General features: G+C 41.8%; 1 protein-coding gene across 5 annotated transcripts in view; it reads left to right on the forward strand.

Moving 5' to 3' along the window:
* The window catches only part of CSMD3 (CUB and Sushi multiple domains 3), a 1204651-nt gene that overhangs the window by 1077318 nt on the left and 105597 nt on the right, over nucleotides 1-21736 (forward strand). For all 5 annotated transcript variants that reach the window (XM_073330296.1, XM_073330291.1, XM_073330295.1 and 2 more), the window contains 3 exons: nucleotides 1690-1875; nucleotides 3114-3308; nucleotides 5119-5292. In XM_073330296.1, the coding sequence (XP_073186397.1) occupies nucleotides 1690-1875; nucleotides 3114-3308; nucleotides 5119-5292 (555 nt within the window). The remainder of the gene's footprint in view (nucleotides 1-1689; nucleotides 1876-3113; nucleotides 3309-5118; nucleotides 5293-21736) is intronic.

Below are 21736 nucleotides of genomic sequence, written 5' to 3' on the forward strand. Positions count from 1 at the left end.
AATGGCTGTGGCTGGGTAATTTTTGCTATCCTCTCTTTGCACTCTATATGTTTTTTCCCTCCTCCTCTTTCCTGCTTCCAAGCCCTCTCTGATCAGATCTCTCTGATTCTCTATCTTGATCTCTAGTTTTGCTTTTCTGGGTCCCCACTATCTTTTTACCTTAAATTCAGCATTCAGTATAATCCACTTATGTCAGTTTGGTCTGCTCCTGTTAACAGAGTCAATAAGAGATACAGATTTTTTCTTTATTATTGATTTCATATACTGTATACCGTGAAATGACTAAATATACTAGGTGAAAATATGATGCTTCAACAAACTGATGGAGTCTTTCACCTTTAAAACACTATTGTACAAAGGAGAAAACAGGATTAGTTAAAGAGCTCATTCAAGGAGATTGCTGGTGCCTTTAATTAAGCTAGTTTGGCATTTTCCCCATGCAGCAAATGTGTGTTACAAAACCAGGAATAGATCTAATGGTTTTTGCAATACTCAACCCAGATGATACCATTTTGACTTTGTTTTTTATATATATATATATATGTAATATTTTCATCCAATAAAGATCATCTTATGATCCTTGAAATGATCAAATAGACTCTCAGACAGAGATTAGATGGTAGGCTGTATAAACCATGTGATCAACTATACATGAATATATATACTTATGAAGCCAGACAAATTGTATATGAAGGATGCAAATTATGTAAAGAAATCTGAAATGCCAAACAGGAAAAAGGACTAATAAAAGTATAGTAACACCAAAATTCAAAGTCCCTGCCACACAGAGGCTGCTGAAGTCAAGAAGAGATTCAAAAGAAACAGCAAAAGTGTGCTATCTGTTGTTCTCCATCCCCACTCCCCTTGCTTTCTAAAAATAACAATACCTAGCATTTATACAATTCTTTCCACCTGTTGATTTTAAAGTATCTTACAAAAGATGAGAAAGCATTGTTATTCCCATTTTACAAGGGGAGAAACTGAAATGTAGGAAGTTTACTGCAGTGGTCCCCAAACATTTTAACTCATGCTCCCCCTTATCCCTTTCCACCCCTCACCCCCCCAAGCTGGGACTGGGAGTGAGGCTTCGGCTCTGGGAGGGGGGACGTGGTTGGGTGTAAAGGGGCTGAGGTTGGGGCTAGCAGCCAGGGCCAGGAGCAGAGCTGATGGGTGGCGCTCCTTCCCCTGCCCCAGCCGCACCTGCTTCTAGGGGAGCGCACCTAGTTTGGGGACCTCTGGTTTACTATAAGTGTCTTGCTCAAGGTCACACAATGCATCAGTGGAAGAGCCAGGAAAAGAACCAGATCTCTAGAGTCTCAGTTTATTATCCTATCCATAGGATCATGCTGCTCCTCTTATTCTTCTCTTCCGTACTGCATCGTCATTCATCATTCTCTGCAATCTGAAAGGATAGCTAGAGGGTTACTGAACTATAACTTTCATTTCCTCCCCAACCCCAGATACCTTTAAAAGGACAGATTAATGAGCTATAAACCTCCCAAGGTTTAGTTCCTTTGAAAATTTAGAACTCATGAAGTCTGTGTGGTCCTAAAATATACACTAATACATTACTAATCCCTCTTCACTAGTATATGAGTGTTGTGGTATGACACTTAAAACATTTGAGTGAGACAAGATATAACTTATCACAAAGAGGTAAATAACATGTTTGTGATTCTTTTAATTCAGCAATATCTTGTGGAATCCCTAAAGCTCCATTAAATGGTGGAATCTTAACTACGGATTATTTAGTTGGTACTCACGTTACTTACTTTTGCAATGATGGGTATAGACTATCATCCAAGGAGCTTACTACTGCAGTCTGCCAGCCAGATGGTACATGGAGCAATCATAATAAAACACCTCGTTGTGTAGGTATGTAGCATTGCAAAATTATCTCTAAGAACTTTCCCGAATTTTATTTTCCTTTGTCAAAGGAGCTCTGTTTCAAATTATTTAAGAGTTCTGCTTTTGAATAATTAATATGATGAGCCATTTGAGTACATGAAACTTGTTTTGATCATTATATATATATAATGATCAAAACAATAATTATATATATATATATATATATATATATATATATATATATATATATATATATATATATATATATATATATATATATATATATAATATCAATCAACCTGCTGTGACAGTTGGAAAAGAAATACATTATAAAATGCATAAAAGTTAATAACTCAGTTCCAGGTCCTTGGCATTCCTGCTTCAGCAGCTGGCAAGAGCCTCATGGCCAAGTCAGAATATAAGGCCATGGAGTCTTAAGCAGATCTTAGACTCTCCTTATCACTTTCTGCCTGGTCCTCATGGACAACTGTGTAGCACCAATACAGATTGCAACCCCTCCACCTCCATGCTAATGACCCCGCACCACCTAAACTCTAAGAGATGACACTGAGGAGAAAATGCACATGCAATTCCTCAGGGACATGTGGATACCTCTTTGGCTATAAATTAGGTATGAAAATCCAAATGGGCCACCATGCTGAAGCAGAAATCTCAGCCTAGGAAAGGTTAGGTGTCCATCCAGATGTGGATCATTCCCCATTCTGTGGAGTTTTGGAAAGGGGAAAAGATAGGTGTCTCTAGAGACACAGACACATACCCAGCAAGGTAAATTTAAGAACCTTTCCTGATATCTCTTTATCCCTCAGGAAAAGGGGAGCAGCAGCAAGAGAAGACTTCTTGTGAGTCTTGGGGATCTAGTGTGTAAAACCCTGCAGAGCACGGAGTAACTATGGTGCTCCCTTATCATGCTGGCCCTGGGGATGGCAGAAGGTTAGGAAGGTGGTGGGGGACTCTCATTTGTTGTGGGGAGAAATAACATAGGATCCAGAGATGGGGCAAAAGTTCCTTTCGCCAAGAAAGATTCAACATGCTTATGACCATAAACAAGGATTACAGCTCAGCCCTAGGCAGGTTATGAAATCAGACACAGACTCCAAATAGGAAGCCATTATGATTAAAATTTGACACTGAATTCAAAAGAACAAATATTCTTTATTTCATATTCTTGTTAACTTGTACTTCCTGAGCCACAAATACTGTTCTCATTGGGGGTTTTTTGTTGTTGATTTGTTTTGTTTTGTAAGTTGTTACATGTCCAAGCATCAATTCCTTTACTCTGGAACATGGGAGATGGCGAATAGTGAATGGTTCACATTATGAGTACAAAACAAAAGTTGTTTTTAGCTGTGATCCAGGCTACTATGGTTTGGGACCAGCATCCATTGAGTGTCTTGCTAATGGAACATGGAGTTGGAGAAACGAGAGGCCTTACTGCCAGAGTGAGTATGCATTGTGTGTAAACTTTCTGTGTAGGTGGCACATAGAAAAACATTTCCCTCTAGTTTAGTGGAATAGCAAAACCCTTCCTGGGACACAACTCCCTGGATAAGCCCAAGGCCAATCTTTTAAAAGTAATGTCCATTATTGTTAATGAAATTCAAGATGATTACATTTATGGTAATAGGACTGTGCACACCCAACTGCCCTCTTGAGGTGTCTGTCACTATCACAGGTACACACACAGAAGGGAATGAACAGAGCACAAGGTTTCTCTCCACTCTATCCTGCACACCCCATGCAAGGATCAGACACAATAGTGTTCTGTCCTTAGTGAAGTATTTTCTCCTATAGCCAACAGTGGTACAAGACACCGCAAAAGGGTCAAGAACACTGTCTAGGTGCACTAGGAGCATGGTACAGCTTTCACACTCACCTGGGACAGCCGAGAAGTAGGGAGGGATTTTTCTTTAGGAGCTTCCTTGGGGTGGCAAGGATCTGCATCATCTTCACCACAAGCTGCTATCCTAATGGCACCACCTGGCTGCATGGGCTTTAAGAGTGAGAAGTAGTGAATATGAAGTATAATGGAGACAGGTACTTTTAAGAAAGGAGGCTAAAATATTTAACCTTGTGTGGTTAACTATAGGCACTTATGTGAATCAGGCCACTTTTATAAAGGTGAAAGCCCCCATGTTTGAAAGGTTTGGACTTCTATCATTAAATGGGGACTACACAACCAGTATTTCATTGTTTTTCCCTTCTAAAGAACCAAATAACTACCATTCTTCTGGAAAGAGGGTCAACATTAGTGTTTATGGTGCATCTGAATATAAAGTCTGTAACAAAATGTACAGATTGCTAATATACAATATTTATAGTAACCCTTATGTAGGAGAGAACACAGTTACAACTATTAATAGATAAAGGACTCCAAAATACAGTCTAAGATACTTAATAATTAATAATTAAAATTATTTTAATCTTTTTGGAAATTCCAGATTTAATTGGGGGGGTCCCCATCACAAATAGGAGTTCTTTTAAAATAATGTAGGCCCGTCTATGTTGAAATATTGAATGTAAAACCTGCTTTGACTCTTCCAAAGAGAAAGTAGCAATTCATCACAACTTTGGAGTGCTATCTATAGCAAAATCCCATCCTTCTATATTGTGTTAAGGCCTCATTCATCTAACTGTACACCTAAAAAACCTAAAGTTTTTCAGAGGTAGCACTGAAGTTCATTTTCATAATGCCACTATTTCTATTTCTATTTATTTTATTTTTTTTAAAGAGAAAACTTTGTCTCCTTCTAAATCAGAAAATTCTCTGGATTGTGACTAAAATAATGGGGTCACTGAACATAATTTATCCAATATTAAGAATCTGTGTTTTATAAAAGCTAAGGCATGTGATGTACAATGACGTACAGGATACAAATTAAATAATATAACCTCTGTCCAAAAAAACCTCAAATATACTGTTTTACAAAAATAATAACAAAGTGAGCATAGAAACATTTATATTTCATTCAAAAAAACCCTAGATAATTAAATATCAATGATTTTTGTTGATTAAAATGTTCTTAACAGTTTTTTAAAAAATAATTTTACAGTGATAGTTTAAAATATTTTTCAAATGTTGAGCTTGAGTCCTCATGACATATTCTTTATTTTACACACAGATTTCTGTATCCATTTCTCCCACAGATCAGAATAGACTACCCTCCAATGTTTATTTTAACCAGTCCAAAATACGTATTAAATGTTTTTAGTGCAATGCTCAATACAAAATGTGTATTTTTTCCCTTAAAGTTATTTCTTGTGGAGAACTTCCTGTACCTCCCAATGGGAATAAGATTGGAACTCAAATCACATATGGATCTACAGCTATATTCACTTGTGATTCCGGATTCATGCTAGTTGGCTCTACTGTAAGGGAATGTCTCTCTTCTGGACTCTGGAGTGGAACTGAGACCCGATGCTTAGGTATGAAAACTGTAATAATGGCCTGTCTGCCTTCTTTTACAAACTTTCTTTAGCAGGCATCAGCAAGTGGGCTAAGTCAACAAAGGCCTCTTCTTCCATGCACAGAACTTTTATGACTGTGATGATTCCTAAATTTTTTCTTAACAATAGATATCTAGTGTTTATTGACTCTATCCATCCCTATGATTTACAAGAGTCTCAAGTTTAAACTAAAGGACCAAAATGTACCTACATTCCTATTAATGGACCTAGATATCTATGTGTGTCTCTTTCAAAATCTACTCCCTAACCCCGCACATTGTGAGCAGAGTAGAGATGCTTTTTGAGGGTTTCTTCTATGCTCAGTGGAATAATTTCAATGACACATTTCAGTGGATTATGATTCAGCATGTTTTGTTCTTGATTATTTTGTTGACTTTATTAGGACTGCATGCAATTAACATTTTCTTTTCAACTGAAGTCAAAGTGGTGATAGTGTTTTGATTTTTGAATGTAGCATTATAGTCCCATTTTCTCTTATTATCCTTGAGGTAGTAGGTGAGGGATATTAAAATATCCATAAAGTGGGATTTTCATAACTATCCAGACTAGCATCCTTCAGTAAAAATGCAGTACATTTAAGGCCTGGGCCAGCATACCAGTGGGAAGATTCCTTGTGTACAGTTTGCTGACATATTTGTACACTATTTTTTTTTCTTTGAGATAGCTGTGTTTCTGTAGCTCAAATTTTCTTCTATTGCCAGGCTTCAGCTAAAATACCTCTAGGCTTCAAATGATTCATGGATAAGCAAAAGAGTTACCTGTATATCCATAAATCTTTAGTAGAAACATTTTTGCTGACTCATAGTTGAGGGGAATGTGTTATTTTTATTTGTGTTTCCTTTCAGTTTAATATGCACACCACTTGACAGAGAAGAAAGAGGATGCCGTTATTTGATAAATGTTTGTTTTTATTTAGGTTAAAAGATATGATGAGGAAGAATATTTAAAAACTAAAAGCCCTACATACACATACCATGTATAGAGTCAAAATCTACTGAATTTTTCTTCCATAATTACCTGCTTGTTTGTTAAGGTCACAGCTATTATAGATTTGGAGAAATGAGAAATGATTATGAGAGAATCATTAGTCTCAAAAATGCTGATTTCTTAGAAAATCTTAGAAAACCTTGGCTGTTACTTTTGCAGAGCCTCTTGAACACATTATTTTAAATCAATTTAAGCAAAACAACTTCTTGCCAAGTAAGGAGGTAAGTATTTCAAGTCACACTTTTATTTAACTTTTCTTAATTTTTTGCCGGTAGAAACATAGGCAATTACTAAAAATGAGCTTGAAAATATTGACAGGTTATGCAATCTCTAATGAAAACTTGAAAGGGATAAGCTGAGTTGACTATTCTTATATGAAATATGCACTTTGACACTTTTTTCCCCTGAGTTGTATTCGTTATTGTTAAGTGACAACACTTTAATATCCCATAGTAATAAGTTATTGACAAGGGGTATGAAAAGAACAGTATCAAAACAGTGTAGAATAATCAAAAAGGTAATAGCTGAGTAAGAGTATGTTCTCAAATTATATTTTAAAAACTTTAATTCTGTCAGTGGGACTTTTTCAAAGGAAGAGGGACAACATTTTACTGATAGAAATGGCAGACTGGGCACAATGTCACTGTAAAATTTGACAATGGTAACAGAAGCTGGTGATAGGAGAAATATATAAAATGGAGACAAGTAACACCCGCTCAACATTGTTGTTCTCAGAGCAGTGCCCCTGCTGGATGCTTTTTGAATTGCATCTGTTTGTGAGAGAAGTGTTTTTTCCCCTGCAAAACTGTGATAGGTTCCCCAGTATGCTTTTATATTTGCTTACCCAGAGAGTAAATTGGTATTGACTGAAGGAACTGTGATGCTGAGAATTGATTGAAAGACAGAGATTTGATTAATTAAGGTGGGAAAGATAGTAAACAGATGGCTTTGGGGAGAATGGAAAAAAATAGAGGGAGGCAAATAGTGAGCTATGACAGTCCCAGAAGGCAAAAAGAGAGAAGGTAAAGTGAAGGTTGGCCAAGAGAACAAACTATGGACATGGACATGGGCAAAAGAAGACAGAACATAGTAGAGAGAGAGAAATATGAGCTGATATAAAAGAGAAGAGTTAATAGAGAACTGGACTTTTCAATCTCACAGACAAGGCATAACAAAAACCAGTGTCTGGAAGGTAAAGTTATAAATAATAATACATTGAAATGATGTAATTTCTTAGTGGAGAGGGTAATTAAACATTGAAACAGTTTGCCAGATGTGGTGGTGGTGGTGGTCTCACTCTTGCGTGTAGTCTTCTAAGTAAGATTAGATATTTTTTTCTAAAAAGTACGTTTTAATCCAGTTTTGGGCTGGATGGTCATGGTAGTACTTTCTGACCATGTAATCTATCAACTGTCTCCTTCATTCGTCAGCCAGGGGGAGAACAGGATTGCCTGTATTACCCTCAACAGCTCAAAGCACTTGCAGTTCTGCATTAAGGCAAAGACAATAATCAAATCTCATGCTTCAGGGCTCCAGTGGTCATCTGCAGAGGTCTTTTTCTCCAGTACACAGTTGGACAGATGTATTCTGGGTGGGTTGGTTGGTTGGTTTGTCTGTCTGTCTGTCTGTCTGTTTGTTTGTTTGTTTGAATCTTCCTCTTGAAGCATCATAGTTTGCACACAGCTGGAAATGGGGCATTGGATGGAGTGAATCAGTGCTGTGAGGTGGTACAGAGAACCTTCTTTCTTAGATGCCTGGTTGGTGTCTCTTGCTCATGTGAGGAAAAACTTCCTAACTGTCGGAGTGGTTAAGCACTAGAATAAATTGCCTAGGGAGGTTGTGGAATCTCCATCATTGGAGATTTTTGAGAGCAGGTTGGACAAACACCTGTAAGGTCTAGATAATACTTAGTCTTGCCTTGAGTGCAGGGGACTGGACTAGATTACCCCTCAAGGTCGCTTCCAGTTCTATGATTCTATGTTCATAGTCAAACTGATCACCATATTTGGGGTTGGGAGGGAATTATTCTCCAGGTCAGATTTGCAGAGGTCTTGGGCTTTTCACCTTCCTCTCCTGCTGGCATCATCTGGGTATATCTCATCTAATAAATTCCGTTGACATTGCATGGGCCTCAGGCATTGGTGGCACCCAGATCTCTCCTGTTCTCTGACAGTGACACACCAACAGTTTAGTCTCCTGAACATTGAAATGCTTTAGTCTCACTAAAGTAATTGGGATCAATGTAGGGGCATCTGGGTGAAATTTAATCATCTGTAATACAGAGGAGGTCAGACTAGGTGATCTACGAGTCCCATCTGGCCCAAAGGCTTCGACTCCATGGGTGCTCCGGGGCTGGCCTTAAACTTTGTGAAACTGGGTGTGCAGTGGGAGGGAAAGCAAGAGGGAGTAGCTAATTCAGTGTGGAAGGAAAAGAGGTAAGTGAGCTGGGAGTGAGTAAACTGGGTGAGATGGAGACAGGAATGACAGGAGAGAAGGAAGAAAAGCGGTTGGGCTAGTCTCCATTACCTGACTTCTGGCATAGCCTTTTGAACTTGTGCCAAGTGGCTATGAATCATTGCCAGATCAGACTGGTGGCCTTTTAAACCCACTTTATACAGGGGGGAAAGGCCCCAGTTCAGTAAAACATTCCTTTTCCGCAAAGCTTCCATGGAATGCAATGTAACTTAGGCACATGCTTTGCTGAATATGGATGGATGTGAACTTCTGCTTGAGTGGTTCCCTAAACTGTGGCCCAAATTACTAGAAATGGTACTAGCAATAGAAAACCAGGCCACTGGAGGGGGGAGAGAGAAATAATATTTTTTTTCATGGGGAAAAGCTACAGGAAAACTTTGGGGAGATGGGGCAGAACTGAGGAGTTAGTCTACATTTGTTGGTTTGTTCATAAAACATAATTAGCTCATCGCAAGCAAGTCTAGTAGTATAAACTAGTACCAGGTAGGTTTCCTCTGTTTAAATATAAATGTTGGATTGATTATTTATTTATTTACTCTTTTTTGTGGGAGATGGATAAACTTTTTTTTTTGTCTGCATGGGAATAGTTATTTTGTATTTCTGATTTAGTATTCTATTTTCATATTTACTTCTTTATAGTTGTATATTTAATACTTGTCACTGAAAAAATAAAATAAAATGTTCAGTCAATTGCACCTGGTATTTCAAAAATCTCCCAATCACGGTTTAATCCTTTTTTCCTCCACAGTGGTCCCATAGCCTCCCCACTTTTGTTTGCCAAGCTGCAATGTTGCTCACACTCAGACAACTACAACAGACGCTGGGTGCGATTTAATTAGGCTGCAACTTTATTCTTAAATGTCTGTGAGTACCCAACAGATAAAAATATACAGTGCAGGTAATTCCATAATCATTTCAATATATACCTAGGGTGCTTCTGTCAGCCATGCCCCTTACCCATCCTGGACCCCAGCCAACCCACTTCTGGGTTCTCACCATCTCCCCTCCTCAAATGAGGGTTACAGAGGGCCTATGAAGAAGGAGGATGGCTCCCTGCCATACCAGTTATAGTGCTGAACCCCTCCTCCCCTGTTTCCGCTCCTTTAAAGAATACCTTTTTTTAATTCTTTACCAATCCATTTTATCTGATCCCTGTATCCCTTCCCTATAGAGTACCTGCACTGGACATCTGCCACAAGGAGGCACCAGCAACTAGTTTGTCTGCCTCCCCACATACTAGCTGGGTCCTGAGACATCTCTTAATGCCCCCTTTAATATCAGCTGAAAACGTGTCAGCTTCCAAGTCTGAAATGAATAATTCTGGTGCACCGTATGCTATGTCCAGATGCGAAATGACCGGCTGCCACCATGGCACCCATAAATCTGGCTACCTCCCTATTCGCATACCTCCTAGTGTTTTTGGCTTGTGGGGGCTTCACAGTTCCTCTCCTTATCCTGCATCGCAACATGTCTGACCACACCATTTTTATTCCTGGGAAAAGATCCATGATCTGCCCCAAGTCCCTCTGAGAGCTGGTCATTAAATCTGTCCCTTTAAACATTCCCAAATCATTTTCCCCAATGTGAAACATAATTATATCTGAAGTCAGCTCACAGATCCCCACAGTGTACAAAAGGGGCATCTGCTGGTCCCATAATGTGTCCCTCCTCCCTTGCAGCTCAGAACTGCTTCACCACTGAGGCCCAGATGCAAACCTCCAAGCTGTGCCCAGGAAACAGTACTATGCCCACAGATCCACAGGCCCGTCTGCCAGCATTTGGACTGAAAACACAATGGAAAATTTAAAACGGATTCCCCCACCTGGGGTTTTGCATATTTTCTGTACGCTTCAGCATGCCTAATACCCAATTGCGTGAATTGCACTAGGCCCCATACCCAGCTGGGCCACTGCTGTTGTTGCCGGAATCCTGAGTGAGTGGGAACCAAATTCATGTGCTGGGATCCCCAACCGTGTCATTCCCCATCCTGGTATATTGTGAGTGGACTGCCATCATTGTGAATAAAGAGGGGTCCATTGCTCCCTGGTCTTATCACCGTGTATGCCCTCACAGCCTCTAAAGGGCAGATCCAGGGCTTGCCACCATCCTGCAGATTAATGAATTCAGCCCAGCGTCCTTGAGCCATCTTTGACTTTTTTAAGGTTAATATAACCAATCCCCTCCCCCCCCCCCCCCGGTGTATATCCCTCAGTTCCAAAGCCCTTCCAGAAGAATCCCTACAGGACGTAGATATTAGCTCGCTTATCTGAAAAACTAAAAAAAAAAAAAAAAAAATGCTACCAGAAATGCTGTCCTGAATAAGGCCACTGTCCACAGTCACATATGGGTTCCAGATTGCACCAGATGCCTAAGCATATTAACAGTATTGGGACCAACATGTATCCTCCATAAGATTGGTGCTTCAAGAGTGCCCCATTAGAAACCTTCAAACTAAATAACTGCTGCAAGGATCTGGGTAATTGTTCAGCCTACTGACAAATGTAAGGGCCAAAGACGAGTGGAGATGTAATGGGTCATATTGGTGACAGGCCTTCCAGATCCTGCAATTGCACACAAACATCAAAACTCCTCCCATAGCTCCATAATGTTCACAGAGCCACCAACCTCTGTGCTACACTGACAACCATCATGCGCCAAGGTTCCATAGAGCTAGTGGAATCCTTTTAGGTTCCTTGATGGCTCCTGGTGCCAGCTCCCGGAATCTGTCGATCTGGAAATGAGACATTGGATCTGGTATGCCACTGTCAACCCCAGGCACATGCTTGGAAGTGAAACAGATGTTAAAGCTTAAACATTGTAATACATAACTATAACTGTACTTCCATTTTAAGGTCTGGAGATTCCTTTAGAACCATCCCCTGGAAACATTTAAAAGTGGGGAGGAGGAGTACTTGTGGCACCTTAGACGCTAACAAATTTATTAGCGCATAAGCTTTCGTGGGCTACAGCCCACTTCCTCAGATGCATGGGTTCTGTTTCAGTCCTGTTGCATAAAGCAATGCCTTTCCCCCAAGCAGCCACGTTGGGGACTGCAACCATTTCCCAACATATTTACCTAAAACTGACTTACAATTTAATCACCCTGTTAGAAAACTTCATGTCGCCTCCAGCGGCATAAAAATTGCAAAAATTTACAAAAATTGTGTAACCCAGGACCAAAACAATTACTATACATCCAACAACCACGCAGCACTGAACTTGATCCGTTAGAGAAGAGAATCCAACCAGCTAGTGCAAATTGCAATACATAACAAAACTTTACAGCACCACAAATAACGATAATATAATGTAAACTATAAGATTATTGTACACCCCTACCAATACACTGCTCAGCACAAGGGAAAACACTTCCAAATAGCAATGGTAACAGAGAGCCCAAGCTGTGTTGGTTGTCACTGGTTATGGATGTCATACATTGGTTTTAGAGGAACAGCCGTGTTAGTCTGTATTCGCAAAAAGAAAAGGAGTACTTGTGGCACCTTAGAGACTAACCAATTTATTTGAGCATGAGCTTTCGTGAGCTACAGCTCACTTCATCATTGGTTTTGTTTGTTTCTGTTCACATAATGGATCAGTGTAACTTTATTTACCAGGAGAAGTGATTGTAGATACACTTAGGGAGAGGTAGCTGATAAGTAGAATTAGGATGTTTAAGAAACAAATAAACCTTTACCTATGTGGGACACATAGGTGTCCAACACATCCTTTCTAGAAAAAATAGGCTATTGTAAGATTTATTGTCTGGATGCAGATATGGTGTGAGATCACCTAATGGAAGGGCAGGTGAGGCATAAAGGGGATCTAAAAGTCCCATTTCTGGCTGGGGAAGGATTATGCACAATGCAGGCACTGTGGAAGAGAGCTGTGAGACACCCTCAGAGCTCTTTGAAAGCATTTTGGACATAGAAGTGTCATTTTGGTGCTGGGGCTGCATTACACCGTTATTGAGGGTCTTTAGTCCTGAAGCCTATAAATTAACCTTGAGAAACTGCTGTAACTTAGACAGGCCTCCTGGGTTCATTGCACAGTTCTAATTGCAAGGGGTGTGGTAATTCCCTTGTATAAGTAGTCCAGTTGCCTCTGTGCCAGGGCTATGACAATGAATATTCAGAGTCCCTCCTCCTATATTGAACTGAGTCCCATCTCATCTTGAATATTTCAAGTGCAATGCTGTATTGTGTGAATATTCGTATTAATGAATTACCTCAATGGTTCAAATATTCACAGAAGGTGAATGCAAAAGGGAATGGCTATAGGAAATTCATTTTGTTAATTAGTATGTTTGCTCACAAAACATTTTTTTTGCAGTGTTGGAGCTAAATTGTCCATTAAGGAGGAATAGGTGAGTCTGATTTAATGTGGATGGGATAACAGAGCACTTCTAAGAAAAGACAGTGTTCCGAAACATTTAGAAAAATACCTCAAGCAGGTCTAGTATGGAGATCTTAGCAATAAATGAAATGTTTTGCAAGTTTTGTAGTAATGTGGAAAAACACACTTCAAATTGTTAGTTTAAAGTGACAGAGATAAAACTGTGACTACTGTATCTCTGAGTTTACAGAATGCCTCTCACAATTTTACTGGATTCTTTCAATACAGAGAAAGTGAAAACATTTTCTGTGGGGGAAAATCTCTATGATAAATACTGGAGAAACATTTAGAAGTATCAGAAATAGAGATTTCTATTGAATACACTGTTTATAACCAGGTGAATGAAAGATTTAGTTGTATTCTTTCCTCAGGGAAAAAAGCAAAAATTTTGATGGAGGAAATGGATTGCTGTACTTCAGTTTATATGAAACCTTTTTTAGTACCTTTTTTTTACAACACTGACATTCCCTGCAGTTATGGATGTAAAGCAATATCTATAGGTGAAGAACAGCAGATATTTTAAAAAATAATTTTCAAATACAATAATTGATCATGAGTAAATTAAAAGTCAGAAAGAACATTACTATAAACTTAAACATATAAACTATTTTGACTCAAAATAATTAGTTATCCACACCTCTTTAAAATATGTAATATTTATATTTACACATTGGATATATATATATAGTGATAGACCCAGGCCAGTTGGGTATAGCAAAGTAATAGAAGGCAGATATACTGGCCGGTGGATAAGCAGTTTTTTGTTCCCTGACTGACCAGAGCAGGGGCTGCTCCAGGCTAATGAGAACACCTGACTCCAATTAACCTGCAAAGAGTCAGGTGAGGCCGTTAAGCTAATGTGAACACCTGACTCTAATTAAGGCCCCTCTGATACTATAAAAGGGCTCGCTCCAGTCAGGCCAAAGAGAGCCAGGGAACCAGAGGAAGTGTGGCTGAAGTGCTGGGTAATGAAGAGAACCTCAAGCCACTGGAAAGGGAGCCCTAAGGTAAGGGTGAAGAAGGCGTTAAGAGAGGGAAGCGGGAGAGCTGTGGGGAAGTGGCCCAGGAAAATGTAGAAACTCTGGAAGTGAAAGGTCGGCTGCCAACAGCTGCTGCCATTAGGGTCCCTTGGCTGGAACCCGGAGTAGAGGGTGGGCCTGGGTTCCCCACAACCCGACACTAAAGAAACACCTCCTGGGAGGGGAAGACTGGCCCCTGTCAGGACAGGAGGCTAAACTGTTTGGGAAAAAGCCCATAGGGAAAACAGAGACTGTGGGGGTTCTCTCACCAACTTCCTTGCTGGCTTATGATGAAAAGAACTCAGTGGACTGTAACCCTGGTGCTAGAGAGAGAAGGGCTACATGGAGGGTCACAGTAGAAGAGCGGGACCCACGGGGACAAGGTCAGAGCTCTGCCACAATATATAATTTCGAACTGCACGGTTTCATGCATATGTAACCAATGATTTTAGTTTAGTGTTCACTTATACTTCTATAATCTACAACTTTATTCTAACATACAATGATTATATGTGACATAACATGTTAATCATAACATCATCCAATAAGAGAACACTAAACGAAAATCATTGGCTACATCTGTAAGTAGAAATATTGCATATATATTCTTTTTTCTGCTTGATGAATCAAAATAAAGTAAGGTATAGGTAATCAACTGACAAAAACAAGTAATTGAATCCATGGCAACAAAGAAAGAGTTTCCCTTCTTTGTCTAATTCAGGTACTACCTTCTGTGGAAGATAAAATTCACTAGAATCAGCAAATTCTAAGAAAAGATTATTTTTTCTGATCTTTGTAAAGCCATAGTTTAGGAGCAAAAAATAACCAATGCTTTAAAAGCCAAAGAATAAAAGAATACATTTTTTTCTTTTTAAAATATAAATGAGTTTTTAGCACTATCTGGGAAAATATGTACTTTCTTAACTTGGGGGGGGGGGAGTAGTAATATTTTTCAAATATAACTCATCAACCATTCAAAATCAAACACTCAACAATACCAGAGTGGCAATAGCAGAATGTAGGATCAGTTTAGCAAGAATCACAGGAAAAATATTTTTAGCTGAAATATGAAATATTTTAGAGACTTGAAGAGTAGGATTAAAGTTATTAATAAAACCACAAACATATTAATATCCCCCTCAAGTTCTCAAGGAAGGCCAAGTGTGTAACTATCACAGCTTTTATCCAAGATAATTTTCAAATACATTAATTATCTATGTAACATTACAAAATCCATAATAAGATCACTCAATGTTTTACTGATTTCCTGAAGAGGCTCCAAAACGGAGTCTTCCTCCCCTCCCGTTCAATGGCTATAACACTATTTTCTGTCCACTCATCCCTATGCACCAAATCAGACATTCAAGATGAAACAGTATTCAGTTTATTATGACAGGAATTAAAACCTGCCCCTGGAGTTTGAATACCCCCCCCCCCTTGTGGGGTCTAGTTTAATGAAGGCTCACACAAATATGCTAGTCACATCATTTGCTGTATTTCTGGAAGGCCCTCAGATAGTACAGTAATGAGGGACATATAAGAATGAGAATATAATACAAATAGTTTTTAAATTATAGAGGAAATGATTCCTATCCATGTTTTTTTTTCTTCAGGATAGATTGACTAGCCTGTTCCAAACTGTCCACAACAGGTCTGACTCCTTCCTCTGTCTTTCCTCTCACTGAACAGCTCATTGGTGACTTTTCTCTCTGCAGGTTCCCTCACTGGGATGGCCTGCAAGCAGCTCCTGCTCCTGTTGGGCCTCTCACCAACCAGACAAAAGGGATCTGTCTATCTTATATCTCTCCTTTTTTTCCCCGCAACATACATTGCTGTAAGGCTTATAGTCCCCATATGTCCTGGGAATAATCAGCCCCACAATACCCCTGTTCCATGTATAAACAAGCAACAGTGCAGAGCTAGGCTTGAACCCCTCTTATATGATTATCTTGTCCTGTGACAATACTAAACTAAAATACTCCAAAAAGCCTCAAACAATTTATGTGAGGCTTCTAGGTCACATGGCTTCTTGCACCTATATGGTTCAATACTTCAGACTGACTCAAAATTCTTCAGGGCTGGTTGTCATCAGTCTACTCAACAAGCCACTATCAGTGAGACTCGGTGATAAGTGTGCTCTCCCATGTCTTCATCTCCCTAGAATGGTGGACAAATCCAGCCAAGGCATGTGTAGGCTTTCCATTGCCCACCTGCAACTGACTCTCACACTAATGACATGCTTTGGCCCTAGAATAGTGAGCCCACCTAAGTTCTCTACAAACAAAGGGTCTGTGGTCCTCAGACAACTTACCTTTACACATTAGTGTCCGGGAACTGAAAGCTGTCAGACAGGTGTGCCAGGTATTTCTATCGCAGATCAGGGGAGGCAGCCTATTAGTAGTCACAAACAACACAACAGCAATATTTTACCTCAACAAGCAGATGGGTGTCCACTCTTCTCCACTATGTCAAGAAATTAATTTATTCTGGGAATATTCCCAACTCAGTAGATCTAGAAAAATCTTACTTGCAGGGCATGCAGAATGACCTAGCAGGCCACCAGAGCAGATCATATACTACTCCTGGGGGCATTCTGCAATAACAACAAAAAAAATTCTGCACACAATATTTTAAAATTCTGCAAAATTTATTTGTCAAAATAACACTACATAATAACACCAGTTTCAATTGTTTTGGTAATTTATTTCAAAATACCTGTCAGGAAATATGTCTGTAACAATAAAAAAACACACAAATTTCCCCCCAGGAGTAGAGAGTTAAAGAAACCCCTGTGATAACCCAGTTCCTGTTTCTCTGCCCCCTCCCCAGAGAGCACCTGTGCTCCCAGTAGCCAATACACCTGAATCCCCTCCTCCCCAGAGCCCAGCCGCAGGACCCCTCATCCCAGATACCTGCACCCCTTCCCCTCCAGAGGCCAGCTGCGGGTCGCCCCCTTTGGCCAGACACCTGTCCCCCTTCCCCCGATCCAAGGGCTGCAGAGGGAGAAACAGCCTGATGGTCAGATCCAGGCTGCACAGAGTTTACTGTGTGCCACCCTCTCCTTCCCTCAGGGCATGCTGGGAACTGCAGCTGCCAGGAATTCTCTAGCTCCCTCTTTCTCTCTCCTCAGCAGTGTCTTCTAAGTTGGGCTCTGCTGAGCAGCACTGCAGCCCATTTCTGTGAGGAAAGGAAATTATGTGTGCATAATGTTAATTTCTGCAAACTTCTGCATTGCACAGTGTTGCAGAATTCCCCAAGGAGTAATTTACAAATTGCAAGTGGTCTGTTCACCTAGATGTGACTAGATACTTCTTCCAACAGTGGGAGTTTCCCCAAATAGACCTACTTGCGACGCAGTCCAACAAAAAGTGTCAGAAGTTCTGTTCCCTACAGGGCCACATTTTACATGCCATAACAGATGCCGTTTTACGAATGTGGTCAAGCATGCCGTTCTTCTCTCTTCCACCAGTCCTGCTCATTCACAGATTATTGCTAAAAATAAGAGAAGACCAGGACAGGCACACTTATAACACCGGCGTGGCCCCCAGCACTGGTTCTCCACTCTCCTGGCGCTGTCAGTGAAACTTCCAATTTCACTTCCACTGGACTAGGAACAAATCTCCCAGGATCCCAGTTGCCTTCTTCACCTGAGCCTACAATCCCTTCACATAACTGCAAAGATGTTCCACTAGAGAGCAGTCTTGCTTGAAAGAGGTTCAAAAGATCCTGCTATATAGTAGAAAGCCTTCAACAAAAGCTACTTACCTTGCTAAATAGAGGCATAGCTCCATCTGGTCTCACCAAAATGGGGCGTTACTGAGTTCTTCAGTTCAACATGTTCTGGACTACTTATAAAACCTGAAACATCAAGATTTGGCAGTTAGTTCCACCAAAGTATATCTTGACACTACTTTCAGCTTTCCATCCTAAGGTGGATAATGACTGTTTTTTCCAATGACATGTCCCTTAGGTTTTTAAACTGCTTAGTTAAATCATATCCTCAAATGCAAAACCCTATTCCCTCATGGGATTTAAACTTACTATTGTTAAGGCTTTGGGGTCCCCCATTTGAATCATTGGCCACCTTTTTCTCTCCTGCTTCCTTCAATGAAGATGGCTTTTCTGGTGGCCATTACCTTGGCCAGAAGGATAGGGGAGCTGCAGGCATTAATGTTGGGGACTGCATATACAATCTGTTTTAAGGATAAGGTTTACCTGCGCCCTCATCTGAAGTTTTCCCCAAAGGTGGTTTCCCCTTTCCACATTAATCAGCCAATTTATTTGCCTGATTTCTGCTCACAACTGGGCAGACCCATATACTGTGACAGGATCAGGCCAGATGGCTACAGGAGAGTAATAGAAGGCAGATATATTATCCCCAGCCTAAGTAGGCCCCTTTTCCCTGGGTAAGGTAACAGGGAAGGTTCCAGAACTATCAGGAACCTTCTGGAGACAATTAAGACAGACAGGTTGATTAGAACACCTGCAGCCAATCAAGAAGCTGCTAGAATCAAGGCTGGCAGGCTAATCAGGGTACCTGGGTTTTAAAAAGGAGCTCATTTCAGTTTGTTGTGTGCTTGTGAGGGGCTGGGAGCAAGAGGCCCTAGGAACTGAGAGTGAGAATGCAGACTGTTGGAGGACTGAAGTGTACAAGCATTATCAGACACCAGGAGGAAGGTCCTATAGTGGGGATGGAAAAGGTGTTGGGAGGAGGCCATGGGGAAGTAGCCTAGGGAGTTGTAGCTGTTGCACAGTTATTCCAGGAGGCACTCTAGACAGCTGCATTCCACAGGGCCCTGGGCTGGAACCCAGAGTAGAGGGCGGGCCTAGGTTCCCCCCAAACCTCCCAACTCCTGGTCAGACACAGGAGGAGTTGACCTGGACTGTGGGTTCATCAAAACAGTCAAACTAAGGGCTGGCATGAAGCTCCAAGGTGAGCAAATCCACCTGTAAGCACATGACCCACCAAGGTAGAGGAGGAACTTTGTTACAACTGGTTTTAGAAGTGGGATTTTGTGTCCACAGCGCGGCGGAAGAAGGAGGGTGTTTGGAGGGAAAAAAAAGGGGGAGAGGGTCTATTTTTTCTTTTTTTTCACGACAATGGAAGAGGTAGTGCAGGCACTGATACAAGCCACGGCTGCCCAGCAGGAGGCTACCCATGTCCAGGCAGCAGCCCAACAGGAGGCAGTGCGGCTGCAGCAAGAGACTAATCGCCTGTTGATGGACCAGACTGCTCAAGACTGGGCTATGTTGCGGGAAGTGGTAAACGAGGTAAAGGCCTTTACAGAGCTGAACCGCGCCCATGATGGGACGCAGATCATGCGGGCCAGCAATTGGCTGCAGAAAATGATGCGGGAGGATAATCTAGAGGCATACCTCCTGGCCTTTGAGAGGACAGCTCTGCAGGAGGTTTGGCCCCAAGAACAGTGGTCTGGCATCCTTGCTCCATTCCTGTGTGGGGAGACCCAGAAGGCCGAATATGATTTGCCTGAAGAGGCTGCGGCAGACTACCCCCAGCTGAAAGCAGAGATCCTGGCCAGATCTGGGGTAAGGACCGCAGTGCGGGACCAGCGATATCATGAGTGGAGATACCAGGAAAACAAAACCCCGCGGTCCCAATTATATGACCTCATCCATCTTGAATGAAAGTGGTTACAAACTGAGTCCCAGAGTCCAGAGAAGATACTGGAGGTTCTTGTCATCAACCGGTACATGAGAGGACTACCGCCAGACCTTCGCGTCTCGGTAAGCCAGAATGAACCCTCCACCTATGACGAGGTTGTTGCACTGGTAGAAAGGCAAAGGATGGCGAGGGAGCTGACCCGACCAGTTAAGGAAGAAGCACCCTGGGGTAAACTAGCATCACCAAGCCCTAGAGCTTGGGTGACTGGGCCACCAGGTGGAAAAAGAGAGGGGCTGAAGGCCCACCAGAAACCACAAAGAGTCGGAGTACTGAGGGGAAAGAGGATCGTGATGTTAGACTGCCCAAACCAAGAGACGGGGGAATGCCTAGGGCTCCATACAGATGTTAGGCCTGCAGGGAGTGGTGACACATAGCTGCACAGTGTCCCAATGCCGAGGAGTCTATGCAGTGTAATCTGGGAAACTGGGCAGACCCATGCTCCCTAATCCATCTTGTGGTCGTCTCATTAACCCCACATATGTACACCAGACCAGTGAAACTAAATGGGGTAGAGACCACAGCACTGGTTGATCCAGGGAGTGCTATCATGCTTGTCTTGGGGAAGCTCCTGAAGCGTAGTCAGCTGCTGTGGGCTAAGTGTATGGGGATAACATGCGTCCATGGGACAGTTGGTTATTACCCCACCATCCCAGTAAAAATCGAGATTGAGGGGAACACTATTGAGGTAGCAGCAGGTGTAATCCCTAAACTCCCATACCCAGTGCTTATAGGGAGGGACTTCCCAGGGTTTCGAGACTTACTCCTGGTTCGGGAATTGGAGAAAGGGGGAAGCCCTGAAAGTAGTGAGGCATCCACAGTAGACTGTCAACCCCCAACCTTCTCTGAAATATCCCCAGATTTGTTCTCCACTCCCAGACAGCGTAGAAAGGTGAAAAGGGAAAGAAGGGCAGCTAAGGCCTTGGGAACCCGAATACTGGCCCAAAGCCAGAGGGTCGTTCTCATAGGTAAGCGGACCCGAGCAGCTGAAAAGGAGGCCACCCAGGAGGGAGAAGCACCCGAGTCTGACCCACACCCTAACGCCTCTGAACCAGTAGAGGCAACAGAGACTGGCCCCCTAGATCTCAGGCAGATTAGCCCCGAGAGAGGAAATTTTGGACGGGGCCAGGCTGAAGACCCAAGGTACGACAACATTAGGAAGGAGGTGACCGAAATAGATGGGGTCCCCATGGAAGGGAAAACCCAGGGACCAGGACCGTGCTTCATAATTAAGAAGAATCTCTTATACTGGGTTGCACCAGTACAGGGGCAGAAGGTACAGCAGATCCTAGTACCTCAAAAACACCAGAATGCTGTATTAAGTCTGGCCCATAGTCATCTTTTTGGGGAGCAATTGGGGGTAGAGAAGACCCTCGCACAGATTCTGTGACAATTCTTCTGGCCCGGAGTACATAAAGAAGTGCAGAGGTACTGTGCGTCCTGCCCGGAGTGTCAGCTGCACAGTCCCCATCCCCACTTGAGGGCACCTTTAGTACCCCTTCCCATCATAGAGGTCTCCTTTGAGCAAATAGCCATGGGCGTAGTGGGACCCCTGGAGAACACAGCCTGGGGCCACCAATATATACTTCAGAGTAGCAGCCATGTTAGTCTGTATTCGCAAAAAGAAAAGGAGTACTTGTGGCACCTTAGAGACTAACCAATTTATTTGAGCATAAGCTTTCGTGAGCTACAGCATCCGATGAAGTGAGCTGTAGCTCACGAAAGCTTATGCTCAGATAAATTGGTTAGTCTCTAAGGTGCCACAAGTACTCCTTTTCTTTTTGCAATATATACTTGTCATTCTGGATTATGCTACTCGCTACCCAGAAGCCGACCCCCTGCGGAACAT

This window comes from Lepidochelys kempii, chromosome 2, assembly GCF_965140265.1.
Source record: "Lepidochelys kempii isolate rLepKem1 chromosome 2, rLepKem1.hap2, whole genome shotgun sequence".
NCBI lineage: Eukaryota > Metazoa > Chordata > Testudines > Cheloniidae > Lepidochelys > Lepidochelys kempii.